The following is a 21,738-nucleotide window of genomic DNA, read 5'->3' as shown; positions in this document are numbered from 1 at the left end:
TATGGGTTTTTCCCCCATTTGGGGGAAGAACCTAGAGACCTACACATGGTAGGCAAGAGTGCTCTGCCACTGAGCTATGTCCCTAGTGCCCCCACCACTCTTTTTTTTTTTTTTTTTTCCTCTTTTTCTGAGATAGCCTTCCAAGTAACTGGTATTATATAGGTGTATGCCACTGTACCTGGCTAGTATTTTTCATGTTTATAATGTTTCTGTTAAGATAGCACTTCTCATACTATTATTGGCTTACTTTCCTTTAGACCCATTCATCAGATTCCTAATGGTTCAATATCTTATTTAGGGAAGACTTTTTCCCCTAACTTTCACTGTCAGTTATAATTTTACATGTATGTATGTGTACTAAACAAAGTGTAATATAAATACAGAAAAGTATCCAAATCTTAAGTATTTGAGTTCACCAGATTATCAGTGATAGATTATCACTTAGTAACATGAGGACATGGTTATTCTTCAGAGAAAGCAAAACTAGGAAACTACTATGTAAGTGACTTCAGAAGCATTCCCTTACCTGTACACATGGGCAGGGAGCTGTTACTTTCACGTTCTTGTTATGCTATTTGCTGAGTAGAAATAATCTTTTTGCCTCCTTTCTTAATTTCTCACAGGGAAACTACACAAACAAAAATTTAAGAATTCCCTATACATTATTCATCAACAGCCAGTATTCCCTTCAGAGATGCTTTTTTAGTTCCTTGACTTTGGTTCAGAATCATCAAAGATGGTTGCTCTCTCATCCCCAAGGCTAAATTCTTTGTAGGAAAAGGGAAGAAAGACTGGAAAAAGAGCCAGTACTCTCAGAACACAGTAGGCAAGGAAGAAACAGGCTTACACAAATCTTATCCATACAAGGGAAGAACAAAAAGAATCCTCGAAGGAGAGGTGATAAAGAGACGCCTGCAGATCACTCTTAGCAGTATCTATGGCCGTATGCATGTTAATAACATAGTAGGCAACTAGAATCATACACACATTTCACCTGCCTTACTAGAAAGAAGCAGCTTTAGAAATACAGAGCATCTGTGTGAGTTGCTTTCTTCCTCACCACACCCTACTCTACCACAGTACATGCCTCTGTATTGAGAACTTATCACAAGTTAGAAGTTCACGTATGTGTAGAAGTTGTCACATGAATAGACATCTCTGCACTTAAAACATACATGTAAAACACCCTCATGTAGAAACATTTAAGAATTAGATCTAAAACTGCACACATAAATGGATATAGTTTTAGATAAATCTACATAGCAAAAACAAAAACAGGATCTCCTTGTTAGTTTGTGAAACTCTGATATAATAAAGTTAAAATATCCTTTACAGCTCAGTTTATTTAACAGTGAGATTACATCATAAATCTCACAGGAAACTATCCCGTGGCTTCTAAGAAACATTTTATGAACGAGTACTAGAGAAAAATACTGATCGAGATGAATATTTAACGTCTTGATGACTTTGGATGAGTCTTTTAATTGTCTTTAAACTATAAGTTCCTTTAACATTCCTTTTACATATATGCAGTATGTATACCTACCTGTCACAGTGCCAGACACACAGTAAGTATTTGATAAATGGTAGCTATGCTTTTTAAATTTAATTTTATTTATTTATTCATCTTTTTTGGTGGTATTGGGAATGAAACGTGAACTCTACCTCTGAGCTACATCCCCAAACCCTTTTTATTTTTTTATTTTGAGACAGTCTCATTAAGTTGCCAAGGCTGACCTCAGACTTGCTCTGACTCAGCCTCCCAAGTAGTTGGGATTAAAGGCATCTGCCACTGTGCCTGGCTTAGCTACCATTTGTTTTTAGATGTGTGTGCTTAGTGAATCAGAAACATTTGAATATCTACTGTTGAGGAAATTTATTTGGATTAAATCTGTCAGACACCTTTAAACTCTAAAACTATAGTTGCAAACCAGTTTTCTGTTAGAGTTAACATAGTATATATTATAAAGGGATAAGAAACGAGATTGCTAATAATTAATACTGAAGAATCAGAAATACTCTGTGGGATTGGTTTTTAGAACCAATGTCAAATATGTTTGTTTTGATTTATAAGAATTCTCTAAATGACCTCCCTTTTCCAACTATATATGAATGAGAATAAATTTCTTCATATATTTTAACTTAACCAATATATCAATGACAGATAACACAGAAACAGATATAAAGTTTACCTATTAAGCAGACACTTAGATCTTCAAAAGTGTGAAAGAGTGCCATACTTCACTAAATATTTTTTAGTTTTTCATAAAACGTGTTGCTATTGGTTTATTGTTATTTTTAAATGAATTAGTGAATTTTTTAACATTCTCATTTTATATTTCTTACAGTAAATTTTGATAATAGAACCTACATAAACAGAAGTTCTTTGGGGTCCTCTAATTTTTTTGAGTGCAAAGGGTCCTGAGACCAAAAAACTCCTTAGAATTAAAGTTCAGCAAAAGAGCCCTTCAGAATGTGATATTTCACCAATTATCAAAAAACTTTATCCCTCGCTCTTTTCTCTTTAATTAGGTTCTTTAGTAATCGAGGATAAAGAGAGTCAACCACAAATGCCTAAGCAGAATCCTGTCGTGGAACAGAATTCACAGCCACCAGGTGGTTTATCTTCAAACCAGTTATCCAAGTTTCCAACACAGATCAGCCTAGCTCAATTACGACTCCAGCATATGCAGCAACAGGTAATGGCTCAGAGGCAACAGGTGCAACGGAGGCCAGCACCTGTGGGTTTACCAAACCCTAGAATGCAGGGGCCCATCCAGCAACCTTCCATCTCTCATCAGGTAAATTTGGAAGCAGGCCTGTCCTAACTTAGATAATTGTAGTATGATTGTGTTCAGCAGCTCTTAAAATAACCAAGACATCCATCATCCTTGATTTAAATATATGAACTTATAAAAATTTACCACATTAAGAATCCCTGACTTAAAACTTAGTTTTTAGCTCTACTCAAAAAAGATTTAATGGTTTATTTAGTTGGCACATTTATTTTCATCTATTGTTCATTGTCTTTAAATTATAGCCAGGGTAAGTGTTTGTATTCCCAAATAAACCATTCCTATGATTGATGGGAAAAAGCTGAATAACTGTAGTTTCTTTATTAGTGCTTCAGAAAGATAAGTACTTTTAAGAATCTGGGGATGCCAGTATTTATAAAACCATATTGCAATCTTAGAAAATATGGCAAAATGAAATACAAAATAGAAAAGTGCAGGTATGTGGTTCATTAGAATTTTAACCTTTTTCAAACTTCTATCTGAACAAATTCCATTGACTTTTTTTTTACTAAATATGAAGTATTCTATTAATTTTCAGTCCAGTTTTGAGGATAAAAGCATTTAAACAGTCCTGTTCAGCTTAGATTAATAAAGATTTAGTAGAATTTAAAGTCTATTTCATATAAATTCTTATTTTCAGATTTTAATTACTTTTAAATTAACATATGCTGTTCCCGTTTCCACAAAGGATTTGAAGTGATTTTTTGGTACATGACACAAATGAAATGGAATGGAATTTAGTAAGAGTCAAGTATAAACACCTTGGCTAAGAATTCTTGTTATACGTAGGAATTAAACTTAACTCAGAATTTCTTAACAATGAAAGAAAACAGGAATAATATAGATATCTCATCAAATAAAAGGAATTTACCAGTGAACTAGGAGGGGGAAAAAGTTTTTACTGGTATTTTACTAGCATTTTACTGGCACTAAGAATACGTGAAGTTTTTTTTGTTTTGTTTTGTTTTGTTTTAATGAAAAGAGCGATTAAATGGCATAACTTTTTAAATAATGATTTTACAAAGCATAGAAATGTTTTTTGTACAACTCTTCAACCCTCAGTAAAGGTTGTGGGCATATGTGGAGCCTAGTCATGTGGGATAGGTGTACAGGGATGGAACCCAGGGTCTTGCACATGCTAACCATATACTCTACCACTGAGATTAACTGCCACCCTTACTCCAACCCCAGTTAGATCCTGATTTTATTGTCATTTCTGTAAAGACCTGAGAAATTGTATTTGAAGTTTATGGCTTTCTATGGATTTGATTAAGAAGGCATATGAAATCTAGGATTATAATAATATGCCTCCTTAAAAACTTTGTTTCAACCCAAGTTTTTACAGAAAGTAAGTAAATTGTTTAATTTGAAAGATCTTTGGTGAAGAGCTCCATGGGGAAAGAGAATTGTATGTTTTAGATACCTCGAGCATACATGGCAGAGTTGAAATTTTATTAAGAAAATTTAAAGCAGAATGACTTATTATAAATAGACTATAAAGAATGCTAAAATTTTTCTGAAGCTAAATATCGAGAGAAAGAAAATCATTATCTGTTGTGCCTATGCTAAGCATTTGCTTATATTAATATTGACATGTCTGAGAGATGGTAGGATTTTTATTTAATCACTTATTAACAAAAAAAGTTTGGATCCATCATTTCAGCTAATTGCTTTTTCACTAAGAAGTAAGTGATGAAGCAGTTAATAGAGTCTATGTGAAAAGAGTTTATAAATTTATATAAGCAGTGACAAAACAGAATTGACCAATGAACTTTTAGCTTGCTTTCCTCAGAAATTTCCTTTGGATCTTATTTTCAGTCTCTAGGATTTAGTACTATATATAATGTACAGTTGCTATTATACAATCTGATTTTCCCACTTAGAAATACTTTTCATATGTTTGTGGTGCTTACACCCTGCTGTTTTGTTTTACTACTCTTTCTGCCTCCTAGACCTTCTTCACACTCTGATCTCTTTATCTGCTCTCTGCCAAATACCCACTCCTACATTTTTCACTCATTAGTTTACCCTCTTCTATAAACTTGTAGTCTGCCCTACCCACTTCATTCTCAGTTTTATACTAGTTTATTTGCATACTGTGTGTCTCTTCCTCTGTTGTGAGTGTACAAATTATACATATCTGCCCATGTGTACAGGTAAGGGAATGCTTCTCAAGTCACTTACATAGTAGTTTCCTAGTTTTGCTTTCTCTGAAGATTAACCATGTCATCTGCATGGTTTGAGAGTTGAGTGATAGCAGAGGTAGAATAGTTATATGATTAAATAGTGCAAATGTAATTAACTTTATTTAGCACTATACAGTATACTCCATTAAACTTTAGGGGTCAGATCTACTTGTTACAGAACACTGTCACATACAGAACACTGTCATACATAAATCACAGCAGTAGTTCTCACTGTGATTAAGTTCTTCTTATCTGTTAAGCTTTCAGTTATTTCTCTATTCTCAATTATTATCAACTATTTCCCTCTGTCTTGAAAATTAAATGATTCCATTTAACCTAAATATTACTGGTCTATTTCTTTTAAGATTGTAACTGGTTTCTAATATTCTTTCAAGTTACTTTCCTCTGTCACGGGATTCTTATATATTAACTCCATCACTTTAGCAGTTTGGAAGAGGGTGAAAAATCACCTCCTCATAAGCCTGTAAGCTCATGAATGGCAGAGTCGACATCTAGTCCTACAGATTGCTTACAGGCCATAGTGTACTAGTGGCATCAGTTGTCATTATTTCATCAAATTGTTATGTAAATATCGGTCTGGGAGAGAGTAAGACTAGGATGCTAAAATACTTGTAGGACTACCTTTATTCACTCTCAAAGACTGTTGGTGTTTTCCCACTTGTTAAAAAAAATTATGCTTTTGATAAATTTAAGTTTTCCAAAGTTTCCACTATGATTTCCCAACTATTTTCTTTTTGTGCTTCTATGATATAAAACACTTCACAAAACTTTTATAGAAAAACCAAAAAGACTGGCTATGGCCTCAGGCTTATGCTTCTGTAAAGTTCTGAAGGTCTCTCTATTATTTTTCTCCAATATTGTTTTTCTACTCTTTGCCTGCATAATTTCACTTGGTCCAGAAATTAAATCTATTTTTCACTGGGTCTATAATTACTGACCACTCTTGAATGAGAGTGAACCTAGCACCAAGTAATTTAGAGAGATAAGAGGGAAGGAATTAACATAGGACAGAAGAGTAAATTTCAAAATATGAAGAAAAGGAAGAAAAATTGGGCAGGGATACACTTTATAGCTGTGTGTGCCTTCACAGTGTCAGTTTGAGGTGCTGCCGCTTCAGCCTTCTAGATCCTGCATTGATTTGTCTCCCTGTGAATATGGGAGGATATAGTTGCCTCTCAAGTTCTGATCACACATGTTTAAGCTATCTTGAAAAGAAGTATTTATTTTTCAGTAAATTGCCATCTATAGAGAGAATTGGATGGTGAAGAGGGTACTCACATCATACAACATCCTATTTTTTTACTTTTCAAAATTTATTTTCTTTAGGTAGACTCATTCTCTAAAGTATAATTAGTTAGTCTTAATCAACAGTCAACAGAATACCAAAATATGTTTTGGTAATGATATGACAGACTAGATTTGGGGTAAAGCTTTGGTCTTGCCTTTTTACTAGCTGTGTCTTTTTTAAGTTACCTAAGCTTTCTAATCTTCAGCTTTCTGATTTGAAAAATAGAGATAAAAATTCCTACCTCATATACCTCAATGACATAAGTAAAATGCGTGCCATGTACTTAGAGCACAGTGAGATCTAGAATTCATTAATTTTTGAGCGTCATTAATATCAACTATTTTCTTAATGATTTGTTAGTTAGGAGTACAGACCTTGGAGTCAGACTTCTTGTTCAAATACAAGTTGCTTAAATTCTTTATACCTTAGTTTCCCTACATATAAAATAAAGATAATGCCCACCTCATAGAATTGTTGAGAAAAATGAGTGAATATATATAAAGGATTTAAAGCAACACCTGGCATTTAACAACCATTCAATAACTTAGCAATTATTATTCTACGATCACTTGGTTTGAAGAAGGAAGGATACTTAAAACACCTTTACCTACATCCCAATGTGGCCTACGTCCAATCTTATATAACCCACTTGGAAATTAGTTGGCAACCCCTCTTCCAAGATTCTTTCCTAATCAAACTCTTTTCAGAAATCGATTACATAAGCCAAGCACAATGGCACATGCCTGTAATCACAGCAGCTTAGGAGGCTGAGACAGGAGGATCACAAGTTCAAAGCCAACCTCAGCAAAAGCAAGGTGCTAAGCAACTCAGTGAGACCCTGTCTCTAAATAAACTACAAAATAGAGCTGGGGATGTGGCTCAGTGGTCAAATACCCCTGAGTTCAATCCCTGGAACCCCTCCACCACAAAAAAAATTCTGTTATACAAATTCTAGAATTCTATCTGTCATTCCCCTCTCCCCATTTCCTTTTTGTAATCTAAATAAATGGTTCATCTGTGGAAGAGTTTTTGTCTTCAAAGGTTTTGTTAAGATAGAAATCTAACTTGTCTTTATGGAGGGGCCTGTTACTGAAGTGGTCTTATTTATTTTTTCTAGCAACCCCCGCCTCCACGTTTGATAAACTTTCAGAATCACAGTCCTAAACCTAATGGACCAGTTCTTCCCCCTCATCCTCAACAACTGAGGTACCCACCAACCCAGAATATTCCACGACCAGCAGTAAAGCCCAACCCTCTGCAGATGGCTTTCTTGGCTCAACAAGCCATAAAACAGGTATGTGTACTTTCCTCAGTTGCTGATTCTGCTTCATTTTATTTTCAAGTTACATTGAATTTATAAATTTGTCATTTATAAATTAATCTATAAATTAAGCAACAGTCTCCGAAGAGTAAGAGCAAGCATGCCTTTTTTTTTTTAATGGATTTGAATTATAAAATTTATTGCAGCCAGACACATAGAAACAAAACCTAAGAGAAAGGGTCATATTACTTTGTAATCAACAAGAGAAATCAAACCACTACTGTAGCAATTAAGGCCCAGTATAACCAAAGAGTTCTTGGTGTTAAATTTTTTGCAGTACCTATGTATGCAACATTTAGATAAGCATATTACGTTTCCCCCAAAAAATATAATAAATCCAGGTTATAGTCCACAAAGAGAAAGTATTTCAACATTTCCTGGAAACAAAGTTAGTTGTAGCACAATTTTAATATAGAATACATACACATCTGATAAATGTGTAATATTTAGCATTATATATTAGATATGATGTGGTTTATTATTATTTATATTCTTGATGTCTTCAGGTCAAAATATTTTCTAAAATTATAAGCTAAAATAAAAACTATCTCAGCATCAATCTTTTTAGTTGAAAATTTATGAAGTGGTTTTGGTTTAATTTGTTTATTAAGACAAAAATAGAGATGATGTTATCCCTTAATTTTATGACATTCATTTTAATCCAATCATTTGAAATTTTTATTTGAGAAGTACATGCTCTGTGTGTCTGTGTGTGTGTGTTTGTATGTATAATCAGTTTGACCTTGCAAATTTTCTTAAATCATATTAAATTCACACCTGCTTCTATTTTATCATTAGAGGTTAGGTAAAAAGGACTCAAGCTAATATTTGGCCTTAAGTTCTGTTTGTTTTCTAATAATTTTGTGACTTTGGGCAAGTGTATTCTTTTTAAATCTCACTTACCCTAACTATAAAACAAGTGAGTAACTTGCAGAGTTGTGCTGAGAGTTATTCTCATATATGTAAAAGCCCTAGCACATTTTGGGTACTTAGCTTTCCCTCTTCCCCTATTATTATATTTAAATAGGAAGATATTCTAAAAAAAATTTTTTTTTAATTTTTCTGGCCTAAAATCTAAACATAAATGAATTAATGAACAAATAAACCAGGATAAAATATGCTGGCAAATTCATTCTAATTGATAGATTAATTTAACAAGTTAGAGTATATTCATATAATAGAAATATTTTAAATATTAAGAAATGCATTAATCTATATAGATCTAAGATACATGAGGAAAAAACACAGACTTGTGGTGAGATATTATTGTTATTATTTCACTTGTGTGTGTGTGTGTGTGTTTTAATCTCATATATATATAGAAAAACCTTGGATGGTATTCACTACCTGGAATTTCTTATTCTTGGGAGAGAAGGAGGGAAGAAGGAAGTGGGATATGGAGGTGGGTTGTGGGAGAGGTGGATGGTGACAATGGCATTCATAGCCAACTTCATATACTTCTGTTTGCAGTTGTTACAGTGAAGCACATAGATTTGATTTTTTAAAATTAAAATGTTTCAGACATTATTACTCTGTAGTGTTATCCGTATATAAATGATGGTGTGTTTGGGCAGGGTTTTTTTTTTTTTTTTTTTTTTTTTTTTTTTGCTTCTTCTTTTGAATACTTCTCATTGTTTTCCTTCCCTCTAATATTTCATTATGAAAATGTTCAAACATAACAAAAGTTGAAAGAATTTGGGGAGGGACATTTTTATTCTACTTGCCTTATCGCCTATTATCCATATACCCATTTATTGATTCATCCATTTGTCTCTCCATCAAAATATCTTATTTTTCAGTAAGTATTGAAATAGCAGATAGTAGCATGCTTAACCTCTGTATAGTTCAGCCTGCCCAACATTATTACCTTATGTGTTTATTACAGCTTATAACTTGAATAAGACTTACCTCAGATGTTTATTGAGGCTTAATTATCTATTCACATGTGTAAAATGAGAAAGAGATACATGAAAACCTGAAAGCTCTTGTCTGTGGCTTATTTTCAGGTAGCAATAAAAGAAGATATATGTTTTTAATACTCCATCTTTACCTTGAACTTGCTAAGTGTATATTTATTTTCTAGTATGTATAAGCTTTTCAAGAGGTGTTCTGGTATACACTAACTATTGTCTTCCAATATAAATCAGTGCCCTTTTTGGGGGGAGTAGTGGGGGACATTAGGATTAATGAATATTACATATATATACCTGTACACTCCCTTCCTACTTCTTTACATTCAAATTACTTGTGAATTCAGAAGTGATTCAAGAGTAGAGAAAGGCTAATTTTCTAGTTGCTCTATGGCTCAGTATTCACGCAGCAGGAATACAGTTCCTCAATAAGTAAGGTACTGGGAAACTATAGGGACACTACAGGTTCACAAGGTAGAGACTCCACTGTTGAACTTAAGACACATCTACAGAATACGTAATCAAATAACAGCTGAATATATACTATTCTTGGCAGCTCAAAACAGACCACATGTTAGGCCACAAAGCAGGCCTTAGCAAATCCAAAAAAAATTTATATAATTCCTTGAATCTTATCAGATCATAATGGAATGAAATCAGAAATCGGCATGATAAAACCCTTCAGAAATTATATAAACACATGGAAATTGAACAATTCACTTTGAAATGATGAATGGGTGATGGAAGAAATCAAGGGAGAAATTTTAAAAATTCTTAGACTCAAATGAGAATAATGATACAATATACTAGAACCTTTGGGACCCTATGAAGGCAGTTCTATGAGGAAAGTTTACAGCTATGAGTGCCTACATAAGAAAAGCAGAAAGATCCCAAATAAACAACCCAATGATGCATCTCAAGGCCCTTGAGAAAAGAACAAACTAATCAGATCAGAGCCCAAATCAATGAAATTGAGGGGAAAAAAAACAAAAGAATCAATGAAACAAAGAGTTGGTTCTCTGAAAAGATAAATAAGATGGATAAGTCATTAACCAAACTAACCAAAAGAAAAAGAGAGAAAAAAAAAAACTAAATTAATAAAATTGGTGCTGAAAAAAAAAATTACCACAGACAATAGACTATTTAGAAAATTTATACTCCAATAAGTTGGAAAACCTAGAATAAATGGATACATTTCTAAGACAAATAAGCTCTGTCAGAAGTAAATCAAGAGGACATATGAGCTAGAAGCAGTAATTAAAAAGAAAAAGAAAAAACTTCCACAAAGAAAAGTCCAGTACTCAGCTGAATTCTACAAAACCCTTAAAGAAGAACTAATACCAATGCTCCTCAAATTATTCCACGAAATAGAAAGGGATGGAACTCTTTCAAATTTATCCAATGAAGCCAGTATCACACCAGACACAAGGATACATAAAGGAAAGAAAACTACAGACCCGTGTCCTTGATGAACTTAGATGCTTAATAAAATATAAGCAAATCATGTTCAACAACATATCAAGAAGATTATATAACACAACTAAGTGGTTTTATTCCAGAGATGCAACTATGGTTTAATATGCACAAATCAATGAATGTAATAAATCATTTAAATAGAATTAAGGACAAAAATCACTTAGCCATCTCAATAGATGCAGCAAAGGCCTTTGACAAAATTCAGCAGCCATTCATAAAAAAAAAAAAAAAAATTGAAGAAACTAGGGATAGAAGGAACTTATCTTAGCATCATAAAGGCTATATGTGAAAAACCCAAAGCCAGCCTCAGAGTAAATGGGAAAAAACTGAAAACATTTCCTTTAAAATCTAGGGCAAGACAAGGATGTCCAATCTCACCACTCCTATTTAAAGTAGTGCTAGAAATTCTAGCCAGAGCAATCAGTCAAGAGAAGGAAATGAAAGGGACAAAAACAGAACAGGAAGAAGTCAAATTATCAGTTTGCAGATTATATCCTATACCTAGAAGATCCAAAGAACTCCACCAAAAGAATTCTAGACCTAATAAATAAATTTAGCAAAGTAGCAGGTCACAAAATCAGCATACAAAAATTAGTAGCTTTCCTATATACCAACAAGGAATCTGCTGAGAAAGAAATCTAGAAAATAATTCCATTCACATTAGTCTCAAAATACCTAGGAATAAATCTAATCAAGGAGGTGAATGACCTATATAATGAAAACTACAGAACATTGAAGAAAGAAATTGAAGAAGAAACAAGAAGATGAAAAAAACCTCTCATGTTCATGGATAAGCAGAATTAATATTGTTAAAATGGCCATACTACCAAAAGCAATATATAGACTCAATGCAATCCCCATTAAAATATCAATGACCTTCACAGAACTAGAAAATACAATCCTAAAGTTTATTTGGAAGAATAAAAGACCCAAATAGCCAAAGCAATTCTAAGCCAAAAGAGCAATGCTGGAGGCATAATACCTGACTTCAAATTATACTGCATAACTACAGTAACAAAAAAATGCATGGTGTTGGCATAAAAACAGACACATAGATAAATCAACAGAGTAGAAGACACAGAGACAAACCCATACATCCGTAGTCATTGATCCTTGACAAAGGTGGCAAAAAGAGAGAAAAGATAGCCATTGTCAAAAATGGTACTGGGAAAACCAGTTATCCATGTGTAGAAGAATGAGACTAGACCCTTATCTCACCCTGCATAAAAATCAACTCAAAGTGGATCAAAAATCTAGGAATTAGGCCAGAAACTATGCAACTTTTAGAAGAAAACACTCTAGCATATAGGCACAGTCAATAACTTTCTCAGTAGAACCCTTAAAACTCAGGAAACAATGCCAAGGGTTAATAAATGAGATGGCACCAGATTAAAAAGCTTCTGCACAGCAAAGGAAACAGAAATGTGAAGAGACAACCTACAGAATGGGAGAAAAATCTTTGCTAGCTACTCTTCTGACAGAGGATTAACATCCAGAATATATAAAGAGCTCAAAAACCTTTACACCAAAAAAAAAAAAAACTTTACACCAAAAAATCAAATAAACCAATTAATAAATGGACAAATAAATTTAACAGACACATCTCAAAAAAGAAATACAAATGGCCAACAAATCTATGAAAGAATGTTCAACATCATTAGCAATTTGGAAAATGCAAATCAAAGCTACATTGAGATTTAATCTCACACCATTCTGAATAGCTGTCATCAATAATACAATAATAATAATTGCTGGAGGGAATGTGAAGAAAAAGGATCACTTTTACACTGTTTGTGAGACTGTAAATTAGTCAGTATGGAGGTTCCTCAAAAGACTAGGCATGGAACCACCATTTGACCCAGTTATACCACTTCTCAGTATTTACCCTGAAGAATTAAAGTCCTCAAACTATACTGATACATGCATACCCATGTTTCCAGCAGCACAAATCACTAGCCAAACTATGGGGCCTAGGTGTCCATCAGTGGATAAATGGATTAAAAAAATGTGGTTTGTATACACAATGGAGTTTTATTCAGCCATAAAGAAATATGAAATTGTGTCATTTGCAGGACAATGGATGGAGTAAGAGACCATGGTAAGTGAAATAAGTCAAACTCAGAAGGTTAAGGGTCATGTTTTCTCTCATGTGATCACTAGAGAGGAAAAAGGAAAAGAAAAATCAGGGTAGATCTCATGAAAATCAAAGGAGATCAGTAGAGGAAAGGGATATGGGGGGTGGGTAGGGAGAGGAAGTCCTGGGGAATGATACTGACCAAATTATAATATTTTATATTGGTATGTAGGAATAAATGTGTAACAACAAATCCCATCAGTATGTACAACTAAAATGCAACAATAAAAATGGGGGAGGGGGGGCAAAAGCAGAATGTGTCCTTTACTTCATTTTGTGACACAAAGAATGATTAGGTATATGTCATGTTATAGGCCTAATTATCGATTGTCCATTTTCTTCTCTTCTGTAGTGGCAAATCAGCAGTGGGCAGGCCACCCCATCAACTGCCAGCAGCACATCCTCTACTCCCTCCAGCCCTACCATCACTAGTGCAGCAGGATATGATGGAAAGACTTTTGGTTCACCCATGATCGATTTGAGCTCACCAGTGGGAGGTTCTTATAATCTTCCTTCTCTTCCAGATGTAAGTATACATAGAGAATTTATATTAACATCATTTTGGAAATCATCAGTGAATTTGGATCTAGTAACTGGCATAGGCTTGTTGGATTATAGTTTGTTTTTATAAGTTATTTTTATTCCTTAGAAATACTGTAACAGCAGTTAATATAAATTGTGAACACTTAGATATACAACATAATGCCTTTCAGGGCACTGGAGTCAAAGGTATTTGTAAATGGTTGATTACAGTGATCATTGAATCAAAGCTGGGAAGGGAGAGAAGTAAAGATACGGGAAGACTGGGAAGTTAAATGGCTGGGATAGGGTACATTAAAACAAGGTTAGAGGTGGATGTTAGGCATTAAGACATCAGATGAGACAAGACAAGTTTAGTAATAGAAATCAAAACATTTTCTGCTAGATCCTACTGACTAATGCAAAATTTCCTCTGACTTGCTTTATTTTAAAATAATATATTCATTTCTCCAAGCTCTTATATTTATCAGTATTTTTTTAAATATTTTCAATATTCTATAGATTTCTACCATATAAGTTGATTCGTTTTCACTTTTCTAATTCCCACTGCTTTATTTAGCTTCTAGAATTATTACACTATGTAAATGATTTTCCTTATGTTAAAGATACAATGAATCCAGTCATTCTGATCTTTTTGCTCTATCTGAAAAGTATTGCCCAAGGTATTGCCAAAAGAGTATTAATCTTTTCTCCCCCAAGGAAAGCGGAACACTGGAAGTAAAATTGTTCTCCTATATTTTCTTCTGCATTCCTCATGCAAGCGACCCTTTGGCCACCATTCTTTTGCAACTGAAATGCATCACCTGAGTTGGAATGACTATTTTCTTAATCCTACCAAGGATGCTTCACAATTAGCACTATTCTAGTTGCAGAAACAAATTAATTAATTATATACAATCTATTATGCCCTTACATTCTCTTGTAGAATCCTGATTGAAAAAGGCTAACACTGTTAGAAAATTGAAGTAGATTTAAATCACAAAAGCATTCTTGGGAAATTTGATGTGTTTAGGTATAAAGAATATTTGCGTCTAAGACATTAAACTCTTAATTAGAAATTTATTAGTATTTAGCCTGTTAATGGATTAGGAAAGCAGTGTTACCCGTTGCATTAAAGGGAGTGCTTTTTGTTTTGTTTTTCCTAATAAACAGTAATGTAGTTAGGAACTTGGTGCTCTAGAACTATGTAATATGTCGACTTATTTCATCTCTGTGGTGTACCCAGAATATCACTTGTTAAATTGTGGGCCACAAACTTAAACAGACTATAACTCTGAGCACCCTCAAGGTCCTGTCTATGTAAGACCAGACCAGATTTTCTTTATATTCTTCAAACAAAACCACAAATCACAACTGATTCAATGCAGAAGCAAATACAAGAACCCAGTTCCTTATTTTTAAAGCAGATATTAAAGAGAATTTGCAGCAATGTAAAATTGTGCTGTTTTTTAAAGTACAAATGATACAATGACTCTACTTTTTCCTGATATCAATTCCTGATATCCCTGAGGACATACTATCGTCCTCAGTGTATTTGCCAAGATAAAACAGTAAGAAGAGTGAAAACTTTTATTTGGGATTTTTTAATGGTGAAAATATCTATTAGAACTTCTCAAATGTGATATTTGTGTCTTATTGTTTGATAGTAATTGTCATTGAAGTTTTCTTATAAACTTTCTTTTAACTTACAAAAGCAGTTTGCCCTGAAATAATGTCTTTTCTTGTAAGATTGATTGTTCAAGTACTATTATGCTGGACAATATTGTGAGGAAAGACACTAGCATAGATCATGGCCAGCCAAGACCACCCTCAAACAGAACCGTGCAGTCACCAAATTCATCAGTGCCATCTCCAGGCCTTGCAGGTAAAATCGCCTTCTTTTGATTTTATAAGTGTTTTTCTAGTTCTAACTCTACTTATAATGATTTAAAATCCCTTCACTCCTATTTATTTATTTATTTTTTATTGTAGTTGTAGATGGACAGAACGCCTTTGTTTCATTTGTTTATTTTTATGTGGTGCTAAGGATTGAATCCAGTACCTCACACATGCTAGGCAAGCGATCTGAGTGCTCTGCCACTGAGCTACAGCCCCAACCCCCTTCATCCCTTTTTTGATGAATGATTAAGATGTATCTGCATTTTTTGTACTACCTAAAATTATTATACCTACAATGAAGAAAGCAGAGGTGAAACTTCTTTATATTCTGAATTTCAATAGAATTTATAGGCATTATAGCACTTCTTGGAGAAAATTAGTATTGTACTTACTAACAAATTAAGGTGCCTATGATGTGGTCTTCTTTAGGATGTGATTTGCCCATTAAAATTTCCTAGTGATGACACACAGAGACAGCAGTGTTTGGGTGGGTTTTTGTTTGTTTGTTTGTTTTGTTTTGTTCTTGGTATAAGAATATTTAATGTATCTACTCATTTCTTCCGAGAGCAAAACACTCTAGTACTACTCCTGGAGACCTAGGCATAATAGGTGTTTTAAACTGAAATGAGGAATCAAAATTATTATTTCTTTCACCAGTCACATGAAAGACAGTTACAGAATCTAAATAGAGATACCTATTTTAAACTAATAAAGTTATGATAAATTATGGTAGAGAAGTTGTTTATCACATGACAAGTTTATACAAATAAATAAGGACCACTCAGTATTGCCTAAGGACACAATAAATAGATAATTCTGTAAAGGAGCAATACATGGCCAATAAAACATATTAAACAAAAATGTTTATTCTTTGCCAGGTGCAGTACCACATTTGTAATCCCAGCTATTCGGGAGGCTGAGGCAGAGGATTGCAAGTTTAAGACCAGTTCAGTGTCTTGGGGTGACCCTGTCTGAAATTTTGAAAATTTGAAAAAGGGCTGGGATAAAGTGGAATAAAGGCAGTGGTTAAGTGCCCCTGGCCTTGCATATATAAACAAGCAAGGCGAACACTACCACTGATCTCAAACTTGGCAATCCTCCTACCTCAGCCTTCTGAATAGCTGGAATTACAGACAGGTTCTACCATGCTTTTTTTGGAGTTATTTTTGATTGTCACACTCCAAGTTGGAACATGTAGAGAGCTGCTACTGGTAATTCATAACTTGTATTGGCCAGAGACGCTGCACAACATCCTGTAATGCACAATCAATCCCTGACAACAAAGAATTCTGTTGTCCAAAGTCAGCAGTGCTGAGGTTGAAAATCCTGCTGTTCTAATAGGACATGACAGACTATGCTTGAACTTTGGCAACTGCTTACTGTTTCATAGAATTTTGTTGCATGTTCCCAGTTTCATTGTAGTGACAAATGAGCACACTCACTCAACAGGACTTCAGTACTTAATTATCAATTCATTTATGAATATGTATGATTTCCCCCTCCTTAGGACCTGTTACTATGACTAGTGTCCACCCCCCAATACGTTCACCTAGTGCCTCCAGCGTTGGGAGCCGAGGAAGGTAAACAGACTTAACCATATCCTCTAGTACAGTTGTCCTTCAGTATCCATGGCAAATTGGTTTCAGGACCCTCCTGAGGATACTAAAATCTGCAGATACTCAAGTCTTTTATATAAAATGGCATCGTATTTGTATATAAACTACACGTATCCTCCCTTGTACTTTAAATCATCATTAGATTACTTACAATACCAAATACAATGTAAATGTTATTTACATAGTTGTTATACTATATGGTTCAGGGAATTTTGACAAAAAAGAAAGTCTATACACGTTCAGTATAGACGCAGTTTATTTCCCCCAAATATTTCCCATCCACATGCTGGTTGAATCCATGGATGTGGAACCCAGGGATACGGAGGGCAACTGTACATAAAATCTGTAATCAGATTTATTTTGCCATTGTTCAACATGTTTTATACTCGGTGCATTTTGAACAGCTTTTATCTTTAATTAAAATTTTAATAAATTAATGAAGGATTAAGTATACCTTTGTCTTTAAAGATAGAAAAATATTTATATTGAAAATATATTTGATATTAACATAATAGCAAGGAAAATTTGGTATGAAAGCACCACATACAATCAAAATTTTATGGAAAAGAAACAATAATTTCATTATTATCTGACTTTTCTAGTGATCAAACATTCGTTCTGCTTAAAATAAAGTTATTGAGATTTTAAGTTGCTACTTTACTCTTCCCCTCTTTATGTTTAAAAAATGGTCCTAGATAGTGAACGCAGTTCTTAACTTTCTTAAATGGAATTGACATTCTCTGAGGGGAAAGGTTTGCTTATAATCTCATGAGAACATTGTGGCTATCTGTACAAGGTTTTCGTTCCATTAACTTCTTTAAGTAATAAATAATTTCTGGTTTTCACACTGTGACAACAAATTCTTAATGAGAGCCTCAAGTTCTCATTGTCATTGGCTTGAAAGGGAACTAGGAAAGCCCACAAAAGGATACTTAAAAGGTACCAAATCTGGTTGCCCTTTATAGACCCTCAGAATTTTGAAGTCATTTTTATTTTAAGCCATATTTTATTTGTCCTTCCAGATATATAATGTAACTACTCGGATAGGTTAGTATGTAAAGCATTTTTATCATAAATGAAACGTGCATATGGTGATTACATTTAATTTATGCATCATTTATTACTGACATGAAGTATTTTGTTATGAAGATACAGCATTTTCCAGACTACTATTTTTATAGTTGCTGTGAGATTTTTTACTGTAATTTTTTTTCTCTCTTTCTCTCTCTCCCTCTTTTACACTTACAGCTCTGGCTCCTCCAGCAAACCAGCAGGAGCTGATTCTACACACAAAGTCCCAGTGGTCATGTTGGAGCCAATCCGAATAAAACAAGAAAACAGTGGACCACCTGAAAATTATGATTTTCCTGTTGTTATAGTGAAACAAGAATCAGATGAAGAATCTAGGCCTCAAAATGTAATTACATCAGTGCTTGCAATACTACTCATACTTAGGGGGTAAGAAAAGCATCGTCTCCAGTACAGTAGCTATAGCAAGAGGACAGAAGACTCTACAGAGATGTATCTAAAGGGAGAAAAATGTTCGAAGTGTATTAAAGCATCGAATAACACTGCAGAGATTGGCATAGAGATGGGTACCTAGAAAAAAAAAAATAGCAAATGAAAAAGAATTAAAAAAAAAAAACTAGTAAAAAACAAGGTATAAGAAAGAGAATGTAGTCAATAGTACATTTTGTGGTTTGACAATGGACAATATTTACTTAATCATAATGATGAAATAAGCACCTGAATACAGTAGTAACTAAAAACTGATACAATCAGGATATAATATGAATACACATGTAGCAAAAATTTTGAATCTCAGAATACTTAACCAGTTATGACAGATCATTTGGAGTAGATGCTAGCTATGAACAGTTATACTGACCCCTACCAACTAAAAAAGCAATAAAGCAATGCTTACTAAAAACTGTTAAGAGGATGGTAGTGGTAGTGGTGCATGTGGCTTAAGGAGGTAGTGTAGAGTCAGAATATAAAATCCTAATCTACAGATATTCTACAGCAGGAAAATCATACACATACACACACGCAAACAACCAGGGTACTTAAAATCGAAAATTCACAGTAAATTTCGCCTTTATATCTATAATGCAATAATGTTTAAAAACTATAAATAAATAGAAGAAAGACCAATAAAGTAGAAGAAAGTAACAGGGGGAGGTAGGAGAAGAGAGAAAGGGGAAGTAGTAGGGACTGAATTGGAGCAAATTATATTCCACACTTTTAGGGTTATATCAAAATGAACTCCAATATTATCTATAACTATAATACACCAATAAAAAAAAAGAAGAAATCCATGCCAGACACAGTGGTGCATGTGTGTATTCAGAGCTACTCAGGGGACTGAGGTAAAAGGATTACAGATTTGAAGCTAGTTTAGGCAACTTAGTGAAACCCTGTCTCAAAATGTTCACAGGGAGGGGCTAGGGTTCTTGCTTAGTTGTAAAGCGCCCCTGGGTTCAATCCCCAATACTATTTAAAAAAAAATTGAAAATGGAAGATCCAAGAAATTATTGTAGAAACCTTTTGTTTAGAAATATGGTAAGCTGGGTGCAGTAGTGTGTGACTAGGCAGATGCAGGGGACATGGAAGTTCAAGGCTAGTCTGGGCAAAATCACAAGACCATATCTCAAAAATGAGCAACAAAAAGAAATGAATGTAAATAGCAGGGGAAAAAAAAACTAAATTTAAAAATCGTTGCCTCCAAGGAATGAGTTCTTTTAACTATATCTACATTTATTACATTGAAATTTTTTTTAAAAATGTTTAAAGGAGAAAACGTGTATTAGAAACCTTCACTATCCTAGGATCCAACACAAAATTTAGATTCATGTTAGAAGTATAATTTTTGTCTCATAGGTATAATTTGAATTAACAGCTCCAAAAAATTACATTATATTTACAGTTTGTATGGTTGTCTTCCCAACTACTCAAATCTAGTCTCTGATTTTTTTAGCCATCAGCAGATTTTAAAATTTCCCGTTATCCACACCTTTATGCCCATGTCTTCTATATCATTAGAGACTAATACAGTTAGTGATAAACATATCCTATTCTCAGAAGTACTCATTAGACCCCTTTGAAGTCACCAGGTGCCTCTGAGAGTGGTCTATAGTCTAAAATCGAAGTAGTGCTAACACAAAAAAGCCACTTTCAAAAAACATTCATGTGTGTTTACGCATACATATATGGTAAACAATGATATATACACATATATAATGCAAAAATGCCAATTTCAAAATTAATACACATTTATGTATGTGTATATGTATATATATGTATACTTTTTTTAATATACTCTCTCATTGCAGACCAACTATCCAAGAAGCATACTTACTTCCCTGCTCTTAAATAGCAGTCAGAACTCTGCTTCTGAGGAAACTGTGCTAAGATCCGATGCCCCTGATAGCACAGGAGATCAGCCTGGACTCCACCAGGAAAATTCCTCAACTGGAAAGTCCGAGTGGTCAGATGCCTCCCAGAAGTCACCTCTTCATGTTGGAGAGACGAGGAAGGAGGATGACCCCAATGAGGACTGGTGTGCAGTTTGTCAAAACGGAGGGGAACTCCTATGTTGTGAGAAGTGTCCTAAAGTGTTCCATCTTTCTTGTCATGTGCCCACATTGACAAACTTTCCAAGGTAAGTAGTACCTCCCTTTCCACATTCTTTCACTATAAATAATAGCAGCAGGGCCGGGGTGTGGCTCAGTGGTAGAGTGCTTGGTTAGCATGCTTGAAGCCCTGGGTTCAATCCCTAGCACTACAAAATAATAAATACCAGTAATCAGCTTTTGATGATTTTTACCTTTGTGTAAAAACTTACATGAAATTCCACTTGTTGCAAATGTATACTCCCAAGTCCCTAATAGTAATCTTGGTTTCCCATACCCTGTCTGCTATTCCTTGTGCTTCTCTTAGAAAACCTGTTATAAGGGGGGAAAAAAAAATAACAGATCCATTTAAACTTCCAGTTGCAATAATAATAACAAGAGTTTTTCTTTTATCCTGAATCTTCTGAGTAAAAATGCTAATTATACTTCACATCAGCCCTACATTAATGTTTATTTACTTTAGGTGAGTTTTTTTTTTCCATGTATGAATTTCATGCCTTTTTACTACACTTTAACTGAACTTGGGCCCTGGCATTAAATTTCTGCTGTTTCCACTTTCCTCGTTGTACTTTTTACCTAGTAGATGTGGGATACTTAGTGATTAAAATTTATGCCAAGTCCATGTCATAGATGGCATGTAGGAGGAGGTGGGAAAGGGAACTAGTAAAGGGAGACATGATGCATTAGAAACTTAAAAATACTTTACCCAACAGTGGAGAGTGGATTTGTACTTTCTGCCGAGACTTATCTAAGCCAGAAGTTGAATATGATTGTGATGCTCCCAGTCACAACTCAGAAAAAAGGAAAACTGAAGGCCTTGTTAAATTAACACCAATAGATAAAAGGGTAAGTCTTTGAGCATTTCAACCCTACAGTGGTGGACAACTTTTTGTTAGTGCATTAAACTTTAATTTCTTTTTTCTGTAGAAATTAGGAATCTT

At 34.1% G+C, this 21,738-nt stretch overlaps 1 protein-coding gene across 2 annotated transcripts in view; it reads left to right on the top strand.

Annotated features, from left to right (window-relative positions):
* Positions 1-21,738, top strand: part of TRIM24 (tripartite motif containing 24) — a 102,604-nt gene that overhangs the window by 77,244 nt on the left and 3,622 nt on the right. The window contains exons 9-16 of one of the 2 annotated variants that reach the window (XM_079150099.1): positions 2,533-2,699; positions 7,408-7,584; positions 13,484-13,657; positions 15,400-15,535; positions 17,057-17,129; positions 18,414-18,582; positions 20,498-20,826; positions 21,511-21,643. In XM_079150099.1, coding sequence (XP_079006225.1) covers positions 2,533-2,699; positions 7,408-7,584; positions 13,484-13,657; positions 15,400-15,535; positions 17,057-17,129; positions 18,414-18,582; positions 20,498-20,826; positions 21,511-21,643 — 1,358 coding nt within the window. Of the gene's footprint in view, positions 1-2,532; positions 2,802-7,407; positions 7,585-13,483; positions 13,658-15,399; positions 15,536-17,056; positions 17,130-18,413; positions 18,583-20,497; positions 20,827-21,510; positions 21,644-21,738 lie in introns of both variants that reach the window. The other variant, XM_079150098.1, reaches the window with a different exon arrangement.

The sequence above is a fragment of the Sciurus vulgaris genome (assembly GCF_902686455.1).
Source record: "Sciurus vulgaris genome assembly, chromosome: 8".
Classification (NCBI taxonomy): domain Eukaryota; kingdom Metazoa; phylum Chordata; class Mammalia; order Rodentia; family Sciuridae; genus Sciurus; species Sciurus vulgaris.
Note: the sequence above shows the minus strand (reverse complement) of the source record. Positions and strands in the feature narration are given on the sequence as shown.